Source organism: Oncorhynchus mykiss, chromosome 24 (assembly GCF_013265735.2).
Source record: "Oncorhynchus mykiss isolate Arlee chromosome 24, USDA_OmykA_1.1, whole genome shotgun sequence".
Taxonomy (NCBI): Eukaryota; Metazoa; Chordata; class Actinopteri; order Salmoniformes; family Salmonidae; genus Oncorhynchus; species Oncorhynchus mykiss.
This window is the reverse complement of record NC_048588.1, coordinates 15,928,482-15,948,932: the sequence shown is the minus strand read 5'-3', so window position 1 is coordinate 15,948,932 and position 20,451 is coordinate 15,928,482. Positions and strand designations below refer to the sequence as shown.

General features: G+C 45.0%; 1 protein-coding gene across 7 annotated transcripts in view; it reads left to right on the top strand.

Moving 5' to 3' along the window:
* Positions 1-20,451, top strand: part of LOC110503843 (breast carcinoma-amplified sequence 3) — a 350,355-nt gene that overhangs the window by 79,742 nt on the left and 250,162 nt on the right. For all 7 annotated transcript variants that reach the window (XM_036961229.1, XM_036961230.1, XM_021582400.2 and 4 more), the window contains exon 16: positions 8,457-8,607. In XM_036961229.1, the coding sequence (XP_036817124.1) occupies positions 8,457-8,607 (151 nt within the window). The remainder of the gene's footprint in view (positions 1-8,456; positions 8,608-20,451) is intronic.

The window sequence follows — 20,451 nt, the reverse complement described above, 5'->3', positions numbered from 1 at the left end:
TCAGTGGCAGGGAGTGGGAGACTAGTCAGAATCGAGGGAACGATAAATGGAGCAAAGTACAGAGATCCTTGATGAAAACCTGCTCCAGAGCGCTCAGGACCTCAGACTGGGGCAAAGGTTCACCTTCCAACGGAACAATGACCTTGTGCGCACAGCCAAGACAACGCAGGAGTGGCTTTGCGACAAGTCTCTGAATGTCCTTGAGTGGCCCAGCCAGAGCCCGGACTTGAACCCGATCGAACATCTCTGCAGAGACCTGAAAACAGCCGTGCAGCGACGCTCCCCATCCAACTTTCCAGAGCTTGAGAAGATCTGCAGAGGAGAATGGGAGAAACTCCCCAAGCTTGTAGCGTCATACTCAAGAAGACTCGAGGCTGTAATCGCTGCCAAAGGTGCTTCAACAAAGTACTGAGTAAAGGGTCTGAATACTTATGTGTGATATTTGTTTATTTGTAATACATTTTCAAAAATGTCTATACCTGTTTTTGTTTTGTCATTATGGGGTATTGTGTGTAGATTAATGAGGAAAAAATTAATGTAATCCATTTTAGGATAAGGCTCAAACGTAACAAAATATGGAAAAAGTGAAGGGGTCTGAATACTTTCCGAATGCACTGTATATTTTTGTTAACGGTCGCATGAGTGTCCCAAATTACGTCTCTTAAAACAAACCCCCACCATGGATGGTTTGTGGAAAGGCCATTTTCACACCAGTTGGCAGCCTTAACATAGCAGGCAGGTAGAGACTGTAAAAGCGAGGAAACTGAGAAGGATGGGGCGGGAGAAGCCTTGGCCCTGCGCCGGTGCTCTGTCTTTACCTGCGACTCACTCTGATGGCTTTTCCACAAATGTCTTGTGATACTTTGGGAAAACAGTAAATCTTGTGAAGTTTATTTTCTCTGCAGCATCTGTGTTTTATAAGGGTTCTTCTAATTTGTTTTCACTTTGTCATCTGGGATTCCCTTTTTGTCTTTCTTTCTTTCTGTCTCTGTCTCTGTCTCTTGGTCTTTCTTCTGTCCTTCCTTCCCTGGGAGTTAGTATTTTAATAATGATAGTTTGGGGAATTGCCATCGCAGGGCTGGTTTGACGTGACAACAAAACTTCAGCTCTGCAGAGTAGCTATTGTTCCTCTCTCCTCTCATCCCCCCTTCCTCTCCTTCACCTTAATCCCTACCTCCTGTGCCCCCACCTCTCCCGTCTTCCCTCTTTACTATAACATGCCTGGGAAACTTGGACAAGCAAAAAGGCATGAATGGATAAAAACGGTATACACTAGGTGTACAAAACATTAGGAACACCTTCCAAAAATTTAGTTGCACCCCCTTTTGCCCTCTGAAAAGCCTCGATTTTTCGGGTCACGGATTCTGACAAGGTGTGGAAAGCGTTCCACAGGGATGCTGGCACATGTTGACTCCAATGCCTCCCACAGTTGTCAAGTTGGCTCGATGTCCTTTTGGGTGGTGGACCATTCTTGACACACACAGGAAACTGATGAGCTTGAAAAACCCATCAGCGTTGCAGTTCTTGACACAGTCAAACTGGTGCACCTGGCACCTACTACCATACCCTGTTCAAAGACACTTCAATCTTTTGTCTTTCCAATTCACAATCCATGTTTTCATTGTCTCAAGCCTTGAAAATCTTTATTTAACCTGTCAGGTGTTCCTAATGTTTGTACACTCTGTGTAGATCAAAGTATTCCCTAGCAGAGCATCCACTGCTTTCTGTCTGACTGTCTGTCTCCGTGCTCCTCTTTGCCCTACTTGCTTGTTCACAGCCAAGTCCGCGTGCAAACAATTCAAATTCAACATGAAAATATTTGTCAACAGCTGCAAAGTCTAGACACTTTTTTTTCTTCTCGGAAACGGCCAAGCTCATTTCTTGTGTGCATCGGATGCAAATCGGGCAGCAAAAGCGAGATATCCGTGACAGGGCTGAGAGGGAAACCGAGAGACGCTGTTTAGATGAGGATGCAAATTGGTTCGGAACGGGAGGGAGAGAGGGATGTAGAGGAGGATGGAAGGATAGAGGTAGAGAGAGGAAGGGATGTAGAAACGCATGGAGGGAAAGACGTAGATATGGAGGGATAGGGGGAGCTAAGTAAACTCTGAAGGGAGATTTAGGGAGGGAGTGATAGAGAGAGCAGGCCGGGTCAGGTGACATGCTGACCTCTGGTGGGAGCCTTGGCTGGACTGGCCCGGGTGGATTTGCATTGATGGATCTTCTTTCCATGGGGCTGTCATGTATCAGTGCTCAGGCACATCACGCCCCAGTCATTAATCAAATCATGGCCCCATCTCGCTCTCTCGCTAGGCTAGCTATCTCTCTGCCAGACACTCTCCTCCCTCTCCCCCTCAGACAAGCAGATATCCAGGATGTGTTGAGGATATCGTCTTCTGCCCATGCATGGTTTTCACCACTTTCCATTCATCCCTGTCCTCTCCTCACTGACTGGCCTCTGAAGAGTTTGGCCTCTTAGATCCTTGGATTGAATAACGGAGGGGGGATATGTGAGGGGGCGGGTGTAGTGGTCCAGTTAACAGCCACTGTAGCTCCACCAAAGTCAACTACACCTGTTCCTCTTTGGTTTGTCAGGGGTGAGGGGGTTAATGTGGTGCACGCAGACACAGAGAGAGAGAACGATTGAGAGAGGGAGAGAGACAGAGAGAAGAAAAATAGTTGGAAAGAGAGAGCGGCAGGTTGAAGTGTCCTGTTGGAAGGATGCTAAATTCATTAAGATTTTTTTCTTCCTCCTCTCCTACATTTAGGCCAGCTGTAGCACCATTATGGCTTTACAGGCTGCTTCCTGTTCAAATTCCTCTTATGTTTTCCTGCTCTTCCACACAAAAGGTGGCTGAGCTGGGGTTGTAGTGCTTTCGAAATGTGAAGGGCCCTTGAGAGCCCAGGGCCACTGTTTCCCTCTCGGGATGGAGAGGCTCCGAGGCCAAGCGAGGAGGGCGGCTGCATTCCAAGTGGCACCCTATTCCCTACATTGTGCACTACCTTAGACCAGAGCCCCATGAGGCCTGGTTAAAAGTAGTGTACTATAAAGGGAATTTGGCATGCAAACAAAGTTTGTATAACGTCCTGCTCTCCGAAGGCCCTGCTGTATTGTTGGGCCTCCACATCTAAATGGTCTCCTTTGATTAACACAAAGAAATTATTTGGCCCCACTAATGAAACACAGAGAAACACTTTAATGATCTAAACCTCCTTCTCCCATCACTGCTTTGATTCCAATAATAATCCCAACCCTCTCCTTCTTCTTTGTGCTGTTTTTGTAGCTTGTTTTCTTTTGTCTCTTTGTCCATCCCCCCCCCCCCCCCTTATGCTTTTAAACTCAATGGTTGTCGCCTTTCAGATGCAACAATGGAGAAAGGAAAACATTCAGATGAAGATCATTGAGTTTTGGTGCGGAAGGTTATGCTGTTTTTCCGCGGTAGCACTTAAACTTGAATCTTTGTAAGACCACAGATTGTATTGTAAAATACATAATAGTATATTCTAAGTTGAAGTGTGTCGTGATGGAGCGTAGAGCTTATGGAGTAAATGGTAAATCCTGTTTCCCTTTTTGTCTTCAGTGAATGAGGATTATTTATATTGAACAAGTTATTGTGATTTAAGAATTATATAGAACTAATGTTGAGAGTTATGATCAGCTCAACCATCATGCAGTGTTTTCCGTTCTGCTCAGATGACCTACATATTTACTACAGCTGAATGTGGCACTTCATATTATATTCACTGTACAGCTTCAAAGGAATATATTCTGCGGATCATGAAATAGTGTCTCATCAAATAGTTCCAACTCAGCTGCTGAAACCAGGTGTGGTGGACATAAGAACCTGCCTGAGACGTTGGTGAAACCAGGTAGGTGTGGTGGACATAAGAACCTGCCTGAGACGTTGGTGAAACCAGGTAGGTGTGGTGGACATAAGAACCTGCCTGAGACGTTGGTGAAACCAGGTAGGTGTGGTGGACATAAGAACCTGCCTGAGACGTTGGTGAAACCAGGTATGGTGTGGTGGACATAAGAACCTGCCTGAGACGTTGGTGAAACCAGGTATGGTGTGGTGGACATAAGAACCTGCCTGAGACGTTGGTGAAACCAGGTATGGTGTGGTGGACATAAGAACCTGCCTGAGACGTTGGTGAAACCAGGTATGGTTTGGTGGACATAAGAACCTGCCTGAGACGTTGGTGAAACCAGGTATGGTGTGGTGGACATAAGAACCTGCCTGAGACGTTGCTGAAACCAGGTATGGTGTGGTGGACATAAGAACCTGCCTGAGACGTTGGTGAAACCAGGTATGGTGTGGTGGACATAAGAACCTGCCTGAGACGTTGCTGAAACCAGGCATGGTGTGGTGTTCATAAGAACCTGCCTGAGACGTTGCTGAAACCAGGCATGGTGTGGTGTTCATAAGAACCTGCCTGAGACGTTGCTGAAACCAGGCATGGTGTGGTGTTCATAAGAACCTGCCTGAGACGTTGCTGAAACCAGGTATGGTGTAGGGGACGTAAGAACCTGCCTGAGACGTTGGTGAAACCAGGTAGGTGTGGTGGACATAAGAACCTGCCTGAGACGTTGGTGAAACCAGGTATGGTGTGGTGGACATAAGAACCTGCCTGAGACGTTGGTGAAACCAGGTATGGTGTGGTGGACATAAGAACCTGCCTGAGACGTTGCTGAAACCAGGCATGGTGTGGTGTTCATAAGAACCTGCCTGAGACGTTGCTGAAACCAGGCATGGTGTGGTGTTCATAAGAACCTGCCTGAGACGTTGCTGAAACCAGGTATGGTGTAGGGGACGTAAGAACCTGCCTGAGACGTTGGTGAAACCAGGTAGGTGTGGTGGACATAGGAACCTGCCTGAGACGTTGGTGACACCAGGTATGGTGTGGGGGACATAAGAACCTGCCTGAGACGTTGCTGAAACCAGGTATGGTGTGGTGGACATAAGAACCTGCCTGAGACGTTGGTGAAACCAGGTATGGTGGGCTGGACATAAGAACCTGCCTGAGACGTTGCTGAAACCAGGTATGGTGTGGTGGACATAAGAACCTGCCTGAGACGTTGCTGAAACCAGGTATGGTGTGGTGGACATAAGAACCTGCCTGAGACGTTGGTGAAACCAGGTATGGTGTGGTGGACATAAGAACCTGCCTGAGACGTTGCTGAAACCAGGTATGGTGTGGTGGACATAAGAACTTGCCTGAGACATTGGTTTTCACTGTAAAAATGTCTCGTATATTTAACGTACACCTAATAGACTGGCATCACAACTCTGGCATCACTACTCCGACGAGCATCACTACTCTGGACGGTTCCGACTTAGAATATGTGGACAGCTACAAATACCTAGGTGTCTGGTTAGACTGTAAACTTTCCTTCCAGACTCACATTAAGCATCTCCAATCCAAAATTAAATCTATAATCGGTTTCCTATTTCGCAACAAAGCCTCCTTCCCTCATGCTGCCAAACATACCCTCGTAAAACTGACTATCCTACCAATCCTTGACTTCGGCAATGTCATTTACAAAATAGCCTCCAACACTACTCAACAAATTGGATGGAGTCTATCACAGTGCCATCCATTTTGTCACTAAAGCCCCATATACTACCCACCACTGCAACCTGTTTGCTCTCGTTGGCTGGCCCTCGCCACATACCCGTCGCCAAACCCACTGGCTCCAGGTCATCTGTAAGTCTTTGCTAGGTAAAGCCCCACCTTATCTCAGCCCCCTGGTCACCATAGCAACACCCACCTCTAGCACACGCTCCCGCAGGTATATTGCGCTGGTCATCCCCAAAGCCAATTCCTCCTTTGGCTGCCTTTCCTTCCTGTTCTCTGCTGCCAATGACTGGAACGAACTGCAAAAATCTCTGAAGCTGTAGACTTACAGTGGAGCAGAAAAGTATTTAGTCAGCCAACAATTGTGCAAGTTCTCCCACTTAAAAAGATGAGAGGCCTGTAATTTTCATCATAGGTACACTTCAACTATAACAGACAAAATGAGAAAAAAAATCCAGAAAATCACATTGTAGAATTTTTAATGAATTTATTTGCAAATTATGGTGGAAAATAAGTATTTGGTCAATTACAAAACTTTATCTCAATACTTTGTTATATACCCTTTGTTGACAATGACAGAGGTCAAGCGTTTTCTGTAAGTCTTCACAAGGTTTTCACACACTGTTGCTGGTATTTTGGCCCATTCCTCCATGCAGATCTCCTCTAGAGCAGTGATGTTTTGGGGCTGTTGCTGGGCAACACAGACTTTCAACTCCCTCCAAAGATTTTCTATGGGGTTGAGATCTGGAGACTGGCTAGGCCACTCCAGGACCTTGAAATGCTTCTTACGAAGCCACTCCTTCGTTGCCCGGGAGGTGTGTTTGGGATCATTGTCATGCTGAAAGACCCAGCCACATTTCATCTTCAATGCCCTTGCTGATGGAAAGAGGTTTTGACTCAAAATCCCACGATACATGGCCCCATTCATTCTTTCCTTTATACGGATCAGTCATCCTGGTCCCTTTGCAGAAAAACAGCCCCAAAGCATGATGTTTCCACCCCCATGCTTCACAGTAGGTATGGTGTTCTTTGGATGCAACTCCGCATTCTTTGTCCTCCAAACACGACGAGTTGAGTTTTTACCAATAAGTTATATTTTGGTTTCATCTGACCATATGACATTCTCCCAATCTTCTTCTGGATCATCCAAATGCTTTCTAGCAAACTTCAGATGGGCCTGGACATGTACTGGCTTAAGCAGAGGGACACGTCTGGCACTGCAGGATTTGAGTCACTGGCGGCGTAGTGTGTTACTGATGGTAGGCTTTGTTACTTTGGTCCCAGCTCTCTGCAGGTCATTCACTAGGTCCCCCCGTGTGGTTCTGGGATTTTTGCTCACCGTTCTTGTGATCATTTTGACCCCACGGGGTGAGATCTTGCGTGGAGCCCCAGATTGAGGGAGATTATTAGTGGTCTTGTATGTCTTCCATTTCCTAATAATTCCTCCCACAGTTGATTTCTTCAAACCAAGCTGCTTACCTATTGCAGATTCAGTCTTCCCAGCATGGTGCAGGTTACAATTTTGTTTCTGGTGTCCTTTGACAGCTCTTTGGTCTTGGCCATAGTGGAGTTTGGAGTGTGACTGTTTGAGGTTGTGGACAGGTGTCTTTTATACAGATAACAAGTTCAAACAGATGCCATTAATACAGGTAACGAGTGGAGGACAGAGGAGCCTCTTAAAGAAGAAGTTACAGGTTTGTGCGAGCCAGAAATCTTGCTTATTTGTAGGTGACTAAATACTTATTTTCCACCATAATTTGCAAATAAATTCATTAAAAATCCTAAAATGTGATTTTCTGGATTTTTTTTCTCATTTTGTCCGTCATAGTTGAAGTGTACCTATGATGAAAATTACAGGCCTCTCTCATATTTTTAAGTGGGAGAACTTGCACAGTTTGTGGCTGACTAAATACTTTTTTGCCCCACTGTATATCTCCCTCACTATAAGCATCAGCTGTCAGAGCAGTTTACTGATCACTGCACCTGTACACAGCCCATCTGTAAACAGCCCACCCAACTACCTCATCCCCATATTATTTTTTTGCTGTTTTGCACCCCAGAATCTCTACTTGCACGTCATCTGCACATCTATCACTCCATTGTTAATGCTAAATTGTAATTATTTCGCCACTATGGCCTATTTATTGCCTTACCTCCCGAATCTTACTACATCTGCACACACTGTATATTGATTTTTCTTTTGTGTTATTGACTGTACATTTGTTTATCCCATGTGTAACTCTGTGTTGTTGTTTTTGTCACACTGCTTTGCTTTATCTTGGCTACGTCGCAGTTGTAAACTGGCCTACCTGGTTAAATAAAGGTGAAATAAAAATAAACATGTAACAGTTGTACTCATAGGAATGAATGTATTCTACATTACTGCTTTGATATGTACAATTAGTTCTTAAATGTAATGTATTTTTACAGTTTGAGAGAGCAAGGGACACATTCTCGAAGTCAACTAAGCCTGCAGTGAGCAAGCATCAAGTCTTTGTGTGTGTGTTTGTCATTGTCAAACAACATGTTCCCTCTCTGATGTAGCTCTTTGAGGCCGTTAGATGTGGTGCCCTTTGACGTGGCCTGATTGTGTTTAGCTTGGGCTCCACTCAGATGAGAGGTGTGTGAGTCCTGTTGATTAGGTCTGATTAACCTACTGGGTACTAGTTGCTCTGAGGCGCCGCATCTTTAGCTGGTTACCTCCAATCAGGGCCATGGCTCCTGCAAGGCCTTGGACCCCAGGTGTCTGAGGGGGGGGGGGGACTTCAGGATATATGTTTCATCATACATTGATTACGTTTTGCATGGTTACTTTCAGAGTATTAGACTTGGACTATAAAATAGGACGTGTATAAAATATTTTCTCTCTCTCTGTGCAGCTAAACTCACCAGTCAGGAGTCGTACAACAACTTCACCAACAACAACATGGGTAACCCTCGTCTGTCCCCTCTGCCCAGCCTCACCATAGTGCTGCCCCTGGCACAGATCAAACAGCCCATGACCCTGGGCACCATGACCAAGCGCTCCGGGTGAGTTGTCCTGCCCTGCATCCAGCCATGTGTTGTTACTGTATACCAAGCCTGTTCCATTCACATTCTGTCCATCTAACTACTCACTACTATTGATCTGAAATAGCCTTTACGACTCAGTCTGTCCTCCTTTGGCCACCGCCATTGATCATGTTCCATGTTTTCTGTTCATCTGTATCTGTTATGAACCCATTGGATTTGCAAGAAACATCCACATTATATTATATCCAGCCTTGTTTGGAGTATGTTGCCAGTCTGTCTCTATGTACAGCTACACTACAGCACAACATGTCGCTATGGAAACATTTCCCAGTGGGTCTCTCTCACAGGCAGTATCTGTGCGTGTCAGTGTGTCCTCTCCCGCTCCTCTCCCTTGGTCAGTCACGCTATGACTAAGTCTGTAGTTTTAAGAGGCGGTGAGTCAGAGGAGAGAGACTGCACCTTGTGAACTTCATTTACATACAGGTGGCATCACAATTATGGCTGGATTTTAATATTTTCATTTAAATGTCATTTTCCTGTCATGTTTGAATGGGACATGTTGTGATGATGGAAGCAGCAGGCTACTGGGGTTTCTTCCCAATGATATTAGATCACTTCAGTTGTGTATAAAGACACTCGACATCTGAGCCTGGTGGTTAGAAACACACCATCATTAGTTTGATTCATCTGCACGATTATTACAAGGGATTTGTTTTATGGTGAAAGGAAAACCTATTTTTTTTTGCATAATGCCCTACTTAGCAAAACACAGTAGGTAGAAAGGAGAGATTTGAGAGTGTAACTGGCAGGTCATCCTTCTGGAGGATAACTCCTAAATTGGCTAGTTGAAATGTTTTGAATCAAAACTGATCGGCTGCTTTACCCTTTCTGTCTGTCTCTCTGTCAGTCAGTGTGCCAGTATCCTTTCACTCTCAAATAGACATGTACAACCTTTTCACCAGTTCTCCTCTCTACTCTATCTATTCAAGTAAAAACAACAGCAAAGTCACTAAAGAAATGCTCCTGTCCTACTCAAGTCAAACCTGTACATTAAACATAGCTGTCCGTCCATCCTTAACTCCCATCTTTCCATCTGTCTGGCCTTCCACTACCAGAGAGAGGACGTCAGGGGCGAGCTAATGAAGCTAGACAGGCAGCTGTGCATCCCTCTCCTGCCCTGTACCAGACCCCCTGCATGTGTACACACACACACACACACACACACACACACACACACACACACACACACACACACACACACACACACAGGCAGCAGGTTGGGCCCTTGAAGTGAGGGGTGATATCAAGTGCGTTCACACAGACTTGCGCAGGAGTATCCAGGCACCATCTGTTTGTCTGTGTAGCTGGCTGTGTGTGCGTGGGAACGGGGAATCCGGCAGCTGTATTTACACCTGTGTGAGCAGATACCCGTTGGCAGAGTGGCAGAGCAACACACCAGCTGGTTAACCTACATTCTCATGGCCTGTGTGTCTGCAACGCACTCCAGTGCATCACACACACCATTGCCCCGTAGAGTGCTCCTGGGGGAAGCCACCACAGTCTTTGTTCTGCCCCGTAGAGTGCTCCTGGGGGAAGCCACCACAGTCTTTGTTCAGCCCCGCAGAGTGCTCCTGGGCGAAGCCACCACAGTCTTTGTTCTGCCCCGTAGAGTGTTCCTGGGGGAAGCCACCACAGTCTTTGTTCTGCCCCGTAGAGTGCTCCTGGGGGAAGCCACCACAGTCTTTGTTCTGCCCCGTAGAGTGCTCCTGGGGGAAGCCACCACAGTCTTTGTTCTGCCCCGCAGAGTGCTCCTTGGGGAAGCCACCACAGTCTTTGTTCTGCCCCGTAGAGTGCTCCTGGGGGAAGCCACCACATTCTTTGTTCTGCCCCGTAGAGTGCTCCTGGGGGAAGCCACCACAGTCTTTGTTCTGCCCCGCAGAGTGCTCCTGGGGGAAGCCACCACAGTCTTTGTTCTGCCCCGTAGAGTGCTCCTGGGGGAAGCCACCACAGTCTTTGTTCTGCCCCACAGAGCGCTTCTGGGGGAAGCCATCACAGTCTTTGTTCCACACAGAGCACCCGTCCTATTCCAACCTACTTTATGCTTAAGGGACCTGACCAGTCATTCCTAACAGAGAACGACCGATATGGATTTTTTTTTAGGGCCGATACCCGATTTTTGGGGATTAAGTAAGTGGATGGCCGATATATTCAGTATCGTGACATTTTAACATTTGGGTGACACAATTTCCCAAAGATGAACATGTATGCATTAATGCATCAATTTTAAAATCAAACAATACATTTGACTTTTTTTATACCAATCTTAATACTTAACAACATAATGATAATACTTTTATTTCAATGGTACATCTCTTGATTAACTGGGCAAATGAAGATGGTGTAGGTATACTCACAATACAGGTGAATGCATACTCAATAGGAGTGTGTGCATGCAGTAAGTTATTGAGCTTGTTTTGGATGAGTCTATGTTGCTACAGATGACAAACGGTCTATTTGCTTTCTGCTACTATGATAACTAGGTCAATGGCAACAAAATTTGCTACCAAGCCATTAATGCACATAATATCTAACAAAGAGAGTGAGGGTAGGAAAACAGATGAAGAAACTATGCACGTTCTGTTTTATTGAGAACGCACACACACACGCTGCTCTACAGCTTTCTTGGTCCATAAACATGCAGGAAGATTCTTAGGTAGCTAAACCTATTGCCAACATTTATTTAGGCATTTTAAAACACTTCCTCCTTCCCCTATTGCGACAACCATCTAATCCGACTATCAACTGTCAATTTACGGATACGATTGTGGCTGGTCAGATTGGCACACCAGTAAATCGCTAACTTTACACTAAGTAAGATGGCTCGTTGCCCAAAATGGTGCATGTTAATAATTATCACCAGCTACCGTTAGCTAGCTACGTTGACGATTAGGTCCTATGTTTATCTAGCCAACTAGCTAGAATAGAACACCACAGATTAAAGGATTAGTTATCGCAATCTTTGCTAACAGGTCACATTTGGGCAACAAGCTAGCTAGCTTTCTTATTGCATTCATGTCCTGGCACGTTGACACAAGCCTTATTATTAGTGAATTAACTAAATATTTGCAACAGGAGTTCAATTTTGGTCACTGTCAATTTTTCAAGTTCTGAAACTGCACCTTTCTGTTGGAGAATGAGCTAGCTTGCTTCTGATTTTCCCAGCTAGACATTCCTCGGCATTGAGCAGTGCTCGTGGTTTAGCCAGTCAGTGGCGGCTGGCATAGCAGCAGTTTTGCTATGTTGTATAGAGAAGAGCCGATAGACTAGAAAAGGCCAGTATCAGCCTGATGTATCGGTTCGGCCGATTATCGCCGTTTTCTCATTAGTAAGAGCCCAGAACTGGAGCTGAAGACTTTCAACAGTTTGCTTCCATCAGAACAAGCCATTAGGAGTAAGGGAGGAGAAAGGAACCCCCCCCCCTCTCTTTCAGAGTTGTTCCGGTTGTTTCTGTGTTTGGAGGGAGGGGAAGAGAGGAGATGGGATGTCCCCCTGTGATGCACAGCATCCTGCCCCGATAACCTCCACCAGACAAGGGCAGGGTTCCAGGGTTAGGGAGCAGATAGACAGACAGAGCTGGATCCAAGACTCTGGGACTCCTCAAAATCACTACAGGGATGTGGGCTCTCTCCCCACTGTGTACAACAGCCATGGGTTCAGATAGTATTTGTTTTTTGTGTGTTTGAATGAGCATTGCTATAGAGCCAGATGGGCAGGGTTTGTAGTTTTGGGACCATTGGGCAAAGAAAGCTCAATTAAATACTATATGAACCCAGGTCTTTAGTACAGTGAGAATGGTGGAGGAAGTGACCCCCACATGACCCCTGGTTTGCTGTCGGACATATTTGGCAGAAGTCTGAGAGACAGAAGCTGTGTTCGGATACTCATACTAACCGCACTAACCCAACTATTTGTGATGTGAATTGAGTGTATAGAGTATGCTTATTGGTCATAGTATGGATATAGTTACTATGCCAAAAGTTCCCGGATGTCTTAATGCAATTCTTCCAAAAATGGGCGTGGCTTCACAACATTTTCAGATTTGATGAAAATGGCGGAAAATATGCAGCCGAAGTCCGACGAAGGTGGATACAAATTCATTGCTTTAACTAATTATGACAAATGTTAAGAAAATGTTGAGCAATGTAATAAAGTAATGACTTTTCAAGTAAGTTATGTTACACGTTATGTTGGCTGACAATTTGTTAGCTATGCTATCCTTACGAACCGCAATGCATTATAGCAGTAGGTACCTAACATTAGTTGGCTACTATTATTCACATCATTCTTAGCTAAGGGGTTTAGTCGTTGTGCGTTTCAATGGACATTCTGGCAATCTACTCCGATTTCAGAGCACCCTCGCGCTGAATAACTGATTAATTAACGAATGCTCAACACCCGTTGAATATGGCCGGTGTTGGCAACAAAAACAGAGTAAGTAAATAGTTGCCAGCAGCACAGTAACAGTCACCAACACTCTGGATAACATGAAAACAGCCTAATCAACTCTGCTAGGGTGAGTAAAATGGTCAGCGTGAGGTGTTCTGTGTCATTTGTGTCTATAAGTAGCTAGCCAACGTTAGCCAGTTTGCTTTGGTGCTTCACTGCCGTTGAACGCTCGGATCAACACTACTCCTCGGCCAGAGCGTCCAGTGTGCGCAATGAACGCTCCAAATTTATGAAAGGACAATCTGACAGCGCTCTGGATTTACCACGCCCAGAGCGCACTGTGCATAGCAGAAGAATCAACTTCCGGTAGACAGGCGAAGCTAGCTCTAGTACGCTCAACTGAAACGATACCTACCGTTCATTTACAACTGAGGTGGGCAATTCCAGTCCTTGAGGGCCTGATTGGCATCACAGTTTTGCCCCAGGTAACACACCTGACTCCAATAATCAACTAATCATGATCTTCAGTTTAGAATGACATTTGATTAATCAGCTGTGTTTGCTAGGGATGGAGAAAAAGTGACTCCAATCATGCCCTTGAGAACTGGAGTTCCCACCTCTGGTTTACAGTATACTAAAATTAACTAATAGTGTGTAGTATATACTCATTAGGTATGTAGTATACAGTATGTTAGTATGGGTATTCGAACACAGCTAGAGAAACGAGCACTATCATTTGAGGCCTTGGGGAGCTTTTTAACATTTTAATATTTTGGTTGTTTCAATCCTGGATTGTATAGCTAGCAAAGTATGCTCAAAGCTGAAAAGCACTCAGACAGAGAATTTGCAACACGTGTTTGAAATGAAACAACAAAATTAAATGACCTGGTGTGAATCCCACTGATGGGTATTCTCCTCTAATGCAGACAGAGATGGAGAGAGCAAGAGAAACTGAGAGAGTGGGCCCTCCTGACCTTCCACAGACAAGCAGAACAGATTACTATTATATGTGTGTACAGTTGGAGCAGCTAGCCACCTGCCAGCCCATTGTCTGTTAGAGCTCTAATGAGAAAAGCACTGAGAAGACATGGGCTTTAAGAGCATAACAGTAGCTAGCGAGCATTGTGGCACCAGGCCTTCAGCACACACAGCACTGCGTGTGGAACGTGTCACACGCTAAACCATTTGCACAAATCACCCTCTTCTCTCTTTAATGGTACTAGCGGAGCAGTGTTAAGGTCCACGGGTTAAGAGTTGAATGTGTGAACGATTACTCCATGGGAGTGGGGTCGCTAACCTCCCAGGTCGATTTATCACTATCTCTCTCTCTCTCCCCTCATCCGCTGTTCCTCTCTATCCAGCCATTCGCCAGCTTTGATTCTTAGTGTTTCTGTGTGTTCTCAACAGAGTCGTAATGCGAGCATTAGCTAGCACGTTTGGAGACAATCTATTTTTATATAAGTGGGGCTTTTACAGTGTTTTCCATTAGCGCGCCGGCTTATGACCGGGAAACACAGCGAAGAGGAAGAGGTGAGTCTGTCTAAAATGAGCCCAATGCGTTTCTATGGGCATATTTTGTACCTAAGAGTGTCACCTGCCTTCCTGCCTTCGGGACAACGGTAGGGCGGAGACATGAGCATCTTGTCTTATATACAGATCTCTGGTTGCAGTTTAATTTCTTTCCGTGGAGGAGTGGCATGATGCTCGTGAATAGGGTCTTACATTGAGAGTATCTTCATCATGATACCATCGTGATAGTGACCTATATTTTCAAAAGCGTGTTCATATTTCACGACATCCGAGGGCTTTTGGAGTTGCCTATATGCTATTGAGCAAAATAATAGGCATACACTTGATTTAGGCAACACTATAGCATGCTAAATGTTTCTGGTCAGTGATCGATGAGCAAACTAATAATGTCCTATACCACCTCTATTTATTTGCCCAGCCGGAGAATTAACCAAATATACAGACAGAGATTCAGTCAAACAAAATCACATTGATTGACAAATTACAGGCTTTTGTTTGAGAGTAGCCCAGGCTACTAAACGACTGAGTGAAGAGCAACATAATCTACTTGTTAAGCCACATAGCATGCGGGGACACTGTGCTAATCAGTGCTAGTAAATGAGCCAGTAAGATCATCATGAGCAGCACTCACCTCAATTTAGCTAACGTTTCCACAGCCTAATTGTAGCCTAACCAATACCCAAATGGAGTCCCCAAGCTAGTCTCAAAACAGTGCCAAATGTTGCTGAAATAGTCGACCACACACTGGTAGGCTATTGCTTGAAATGTATTATAACTATTGGATGACTTTGGGAGTTTCAATAAGCGTTGAGCAACAATTTGATGCCTTCAATTGCATTATCCTACTTTATTCCAATATTTTTGTCATTCAGTGATATTTATTCCCACAGTTATTCTTTATGGATCCATCTAGTTGTGCTTAAGAAAACAGTGTGAAGGACAATGCGAAGAGATGGGACAATCAAGAACTTAAGAACGCAGTGCATGTCAATGCTGCCTCAGCATTACGGCTGCGTTTCATACTAAGCTGTAGGCAGACCTTTACTGCAATCATGACTAGGTTGGTTTGAAGAAATAAAAGTTGAGGCTTTGATACCGGCAACACCTTTTCAGATATAAACAAAAGGTGTAAAAAGTTGGCGTGATGCTAAAGTTGTCGAGGAAACGTCTTAGTATGAAAGGTGTATTATAAAATAGTCCTGATCAAATTGACCTAGACAATATCCATAACAACTGACTTCATCCAATGTTATGTCATTCTACACAATACCACAACTAATTTCTCCAATCTGGGAGGCAAAGTATTCAGTCATTTCGCTGTGTTTTTCAGATGGAATCAACGCATTAGAATGTACCAGAGGCCACCAAAATAGACTTCCTATGGCAATATATTTCAACCCCCCACTGTTCCTAGGCCGTCATTGAAAATAAGAATTTGTTCTTAACTGACTTGTCTAGTTAAATAAAGGTAAAATAAAATTAAAAAACTTGTGGAAAACACTGCCTATACTCTATATCACATGTCATTTGTGTTCTAATCTTTTATATTGTTAGTGCGTGTGGAAACTATTCGCCTAGTTTTATCAGGTTTTTTTTGTTAAAGAAATGATGTTTCTGACCTACTATCGACATCACACCATAACCATCTAGAACAGACTGCCTGCATGGCTTTAACTACATTCTATTCTCTCTATCCAGGGTCTGAACTTTAAGAAATAAGAAAAAGTGCTACATGCATAATTTTTTTACCCAGAATCCAGTACAGGCTTGTTCCATTGAGACCTGTAACACTATCTATCTGTATCCTATCAGCCACCATCCATTCACCCAGCAGGAGGCTAGCAGGGTGCCAGTGTTTAAGTGCTTCACATGGGGGTAAAGTACATCAGCGATGCCAGCCTCCCAGTGCCAGTGAAGGCCCAATTAAGGCCAAGGCCCGATGGTCATGTTAAGATGACCCATGCTGGTTGGCTAGCTTTTGAATGTAATTGAACCCATGCCCGTGTTATGTTAGGTACTGGCTAAACCCTATCCATGCTGTTAGGCTAGCCACTAGCTTTTGGATATCTGTGTAACTTCCGGCCCATGCTGTTTGACTACTGGGTAAATGTGTTCAAACAAACATAACAGGACTAGAGTTAGCATAGCCAAGACCCACTGGTCCTGTTAAACTGACCCCATGTCCTGCTGTTAGGCTAGGTACCAGAGAACCGTGTTGTTTGTCTAGCTACCAGCTAACCCTTTAACCATGCTGTTTGTCTACTGGCTAAAATGTGTTTGAGCCAACATAACAGGACCCCCACCGCCATTACACTGCTCACCCAAAGTCCATCCACTCAGACCAAGGTCTCTTCCTTAAAAGGAAAACACTGGTCTCCACTCAACAGTAGTCTCCAGTCTCACAATGACCACCTAAAAAGTTGACTTTGTGTTATATTGTTTCTTTGTTTCTCTTCGTCTAAGTAACCTCTCTCCACCTCTCTCCACCTCTCGCCACCTCTCTCCACCTCTCTCCACCTCTCTCCTCCTCTCTCCTCCTCTCTCCTCCTCTCTCCACCTCTCTCCACCTCTCTCCTCCTCTCTCCACCTTTCTCCTCCTCTCTCCTCCTCTCTCCACCTCTCTCCTCCTCTCTCCACCTCTCTCCTCCTCTCGCCACCTCTCGCCACCTCTCGCCACCTCTCGCCACCTCTCGCCACCTCTCTCCACCTCTCTCCACCTCTCTCCACCTCTCTCCTCCTCTCTCCTCCTCTCTCCTCCTGTCTCCACCTCTCTCCTCCTCTCGCCACCTCTCGCCACCTCTCGCCACCTCTCTCCACCTCTCTCCACCTCTCTCCACCTCTCTCCACCTCTCTCCACCTCTCTCCTCCTCTCTCCACCTCTCTCCACCTCTCTCCACCTCTCTCCTCCTCTCTCCTCCTCTCTCCTCCTCTCTCCACCTCTCTCCACCTCTCTCCACCTCTCTCCTCCTCTCGCCACCTCTCGCCACCTCTCGCCACCTCTCGCCACCTCTCGCCACCTCTCTCCTCCTCTCTCCTCCTCTCTCCTCCTCTCTCCACCTCTCTCCTCCTCTCTCCACCTCTCTCCTCCTCTCTCCTCCTCTCTCCACCTCTCTCCACCTCTCTCCTCCTCTCTCCACCTTTCTCCTCCTCTCTCCACCTCTCTCCACCTTTCTCCTCCTCTCTCCACCTCTCTCCTCCTCTCTCCACCTCTCTCCTTCTCTCTCCTCCTCTCTCCACCTCTCTCCTCCTCTCTCCACCTCTCTCCTCATATCTCTGGGCTAATGCAGATAGTCCACTGCCCTACTACTCTACACACACACACACAGTGCTGTGCTAGTCTGGAGAGATTCAGACAGATGCCCCGTCCCTCCGCAGCAGATAATAAAAAGAAGTGGCGTGCCGTGCTTTGATTGGCCAGTGGCCTTGATTACCTCCCAAATGGCACGCTATATAGTGCACTACTTTTGACAAGGCTCCATAGGGTTCTGGTCAAAAGTTGTGCACTATAATGGGAATGGGGTGCCATTTGAGAGTTACTGCCGTTCTGATGTGGTCTGCTGTGTTCAGGGACAAAGTTCAGTCTCATCTGGCCATTATTACTGTGGGGAAAAGGCTGTTTACTGTAAACTGTTTACAGAGGTCTGTCACTATCTCTGAACATGCAGGGTAAACACAGGAACACACTCCCACTCCTAATGGCTCGTAAACACTGGCCCGGGGAATACACACACACACACTCAAAAAAAGACCACCGGACACACACTCGCCCACACCCTCAGATGCTTGCAAACACACACGAATACTCACAGACATTTCACAAACAAATTCACACTCACCCGTAAAAAGTCATATCCAGACATATGATGTTCTTCTCAAACAAAGTAATTGTGCTGCAGAATATCTTATCCATAAACCCACAAGGTTTAATTGGCATTGGAACAAACTTGATCAAACGTGATTTTATATGACTGATCCTGTAGGGCATATCGGATTCCTTGAACAACCTAAGCAAAGTTAAGATTCCCTTTTTTGTCTTCTCTTTAACCCATTACACTCATATCCGCATACTGGTTGAAAACGGCAGCTTTGGGCTCTGATAAGTGCCTTAATTTAGAACGCAGTGGCTGTTCAGTAACATGCTATAAATGACGTCAGCGCTCAGGGTCTCCGCTTCACAGCTCTGAATGGGTTTTGACTCGCAACGTTTTGCCTGAGTAAGGGACATGTGGTAAATTAAGAAGTCTCAAAGCATCTTGAAAGATGAGACATTGAGAATTATAATAAATACCAGTTTGATGTCATACGAGCAAGCCAAACGTGCACTTTACATTTCCATATTATAAAACTCATGTCAAATACAGTGTCAATGTTTATGATCACTATTTGTGATGTACTTACTGTAGAGTTACAAGATGACATGGCGTCACACCCTGGGTTGTTCTGAACAGAATGAGCCCGTGTTTTGTCCTTTGTGAAGGTCATTTGCCGTGGAACACGCATCTGAATGTACTCATGACTACTTTCTATCATCACCAGAATTACAATCTGAATTGCCCTGTGAAAGCCTAACACTGTAAGATCGTATTTTATAATTTTTCTAGTCATGTTGGCAATATAACAAGCTTTCAAATGATGCCCACCTCAACCAGATTGTGATTTATAACGGTCCGTTTTGGGATTGCGTAAAGAACAACAGTAATTGTGTGATTGCAGGGTTGTGTTCCAAACAAAACAACTACAAGTGTGCTTGCTGTAGTTTCTCAACGTCACAGCGAGGAGAGCTTAAACAAACACCTAACACGGAACCCAAACCGGCTGCGTGCGCCATCGTGCATACATTTACTTTGTCCCCCTACACCAAATGTGATCATGACACGCAGGTTAAAATATCAAAACAAACTCTGAACCAATGACATACATTTAGGGACAGGTCGAAAAGTATTAAACATGTATGGCAATTAAGCTTGCTGTTGCTAGCTAATTTGTCCTGGGATATAAACATTTGGTTGTTATTTTACCTGAAATGCACAAGGTCCTCTACTCTGACAATTAAACCATACATAAAAACAGTCAACCGAATAGTTTCTAGTCATCTCTCCTCCTTCCAGGCTTTATCATTGTTTAACTTATATGGTGATTGGCATCTAAACCTTCATAGTATTACCACGACAACCGGCAACAGTTCATCTTTCAATCACCCACGTGGGTATAACCAATGAGGAGATGGCATGTGGGTACCTGCTTCTATAAACCTTTGAGGAGATGGGAGAGGCAGGACTTGCAGCGCGATATGCGTCAAAAATAGGCATGACTTCTATTTTAGCCCTTGGCAACGCAGACGCTCGCGAGCAGTGTGGGTGCAATAATTGAATAACACAGATTCCTACATTTCAGACTCCACACGACGCGAGCGGTGTATTCAGGGTATTATAGTTCACTTTTCTTTGAGTCATAAAAATAGATTGAAATGACTTAGGAACTGTGACCACTTGGAGACACCAGTTAGTCCTCTCACTCAAACCCTTGTCATTGTTTTATGTTGCACCTACCCCATATTTTCCAGGAATATTCTTATCATGTTACTCAATGTAGCACTAGTATTTTTGTTACGAACAAATACGGAGAAAAGCACACAATCAGCAGTGTAATGTTTGGATTCTTGTGTCAGGTAAACTGTTGTCCTCAACTTTGGTCTAATCATTTTCCCATAATCTTTAAACTCTTACCTTTAAATTGCTACCATGCTTATGCATATGCTTTTCATATTTCTTCTGGAAGAAACATTTCAATTTAGCCGTGTCCATATAGGCCAATTCCCGCCAGTGTAAAGGGTTAAGATATATAAAAATGGAAATGCCTTGTTCCAATGTCTGAACAGCATACCAT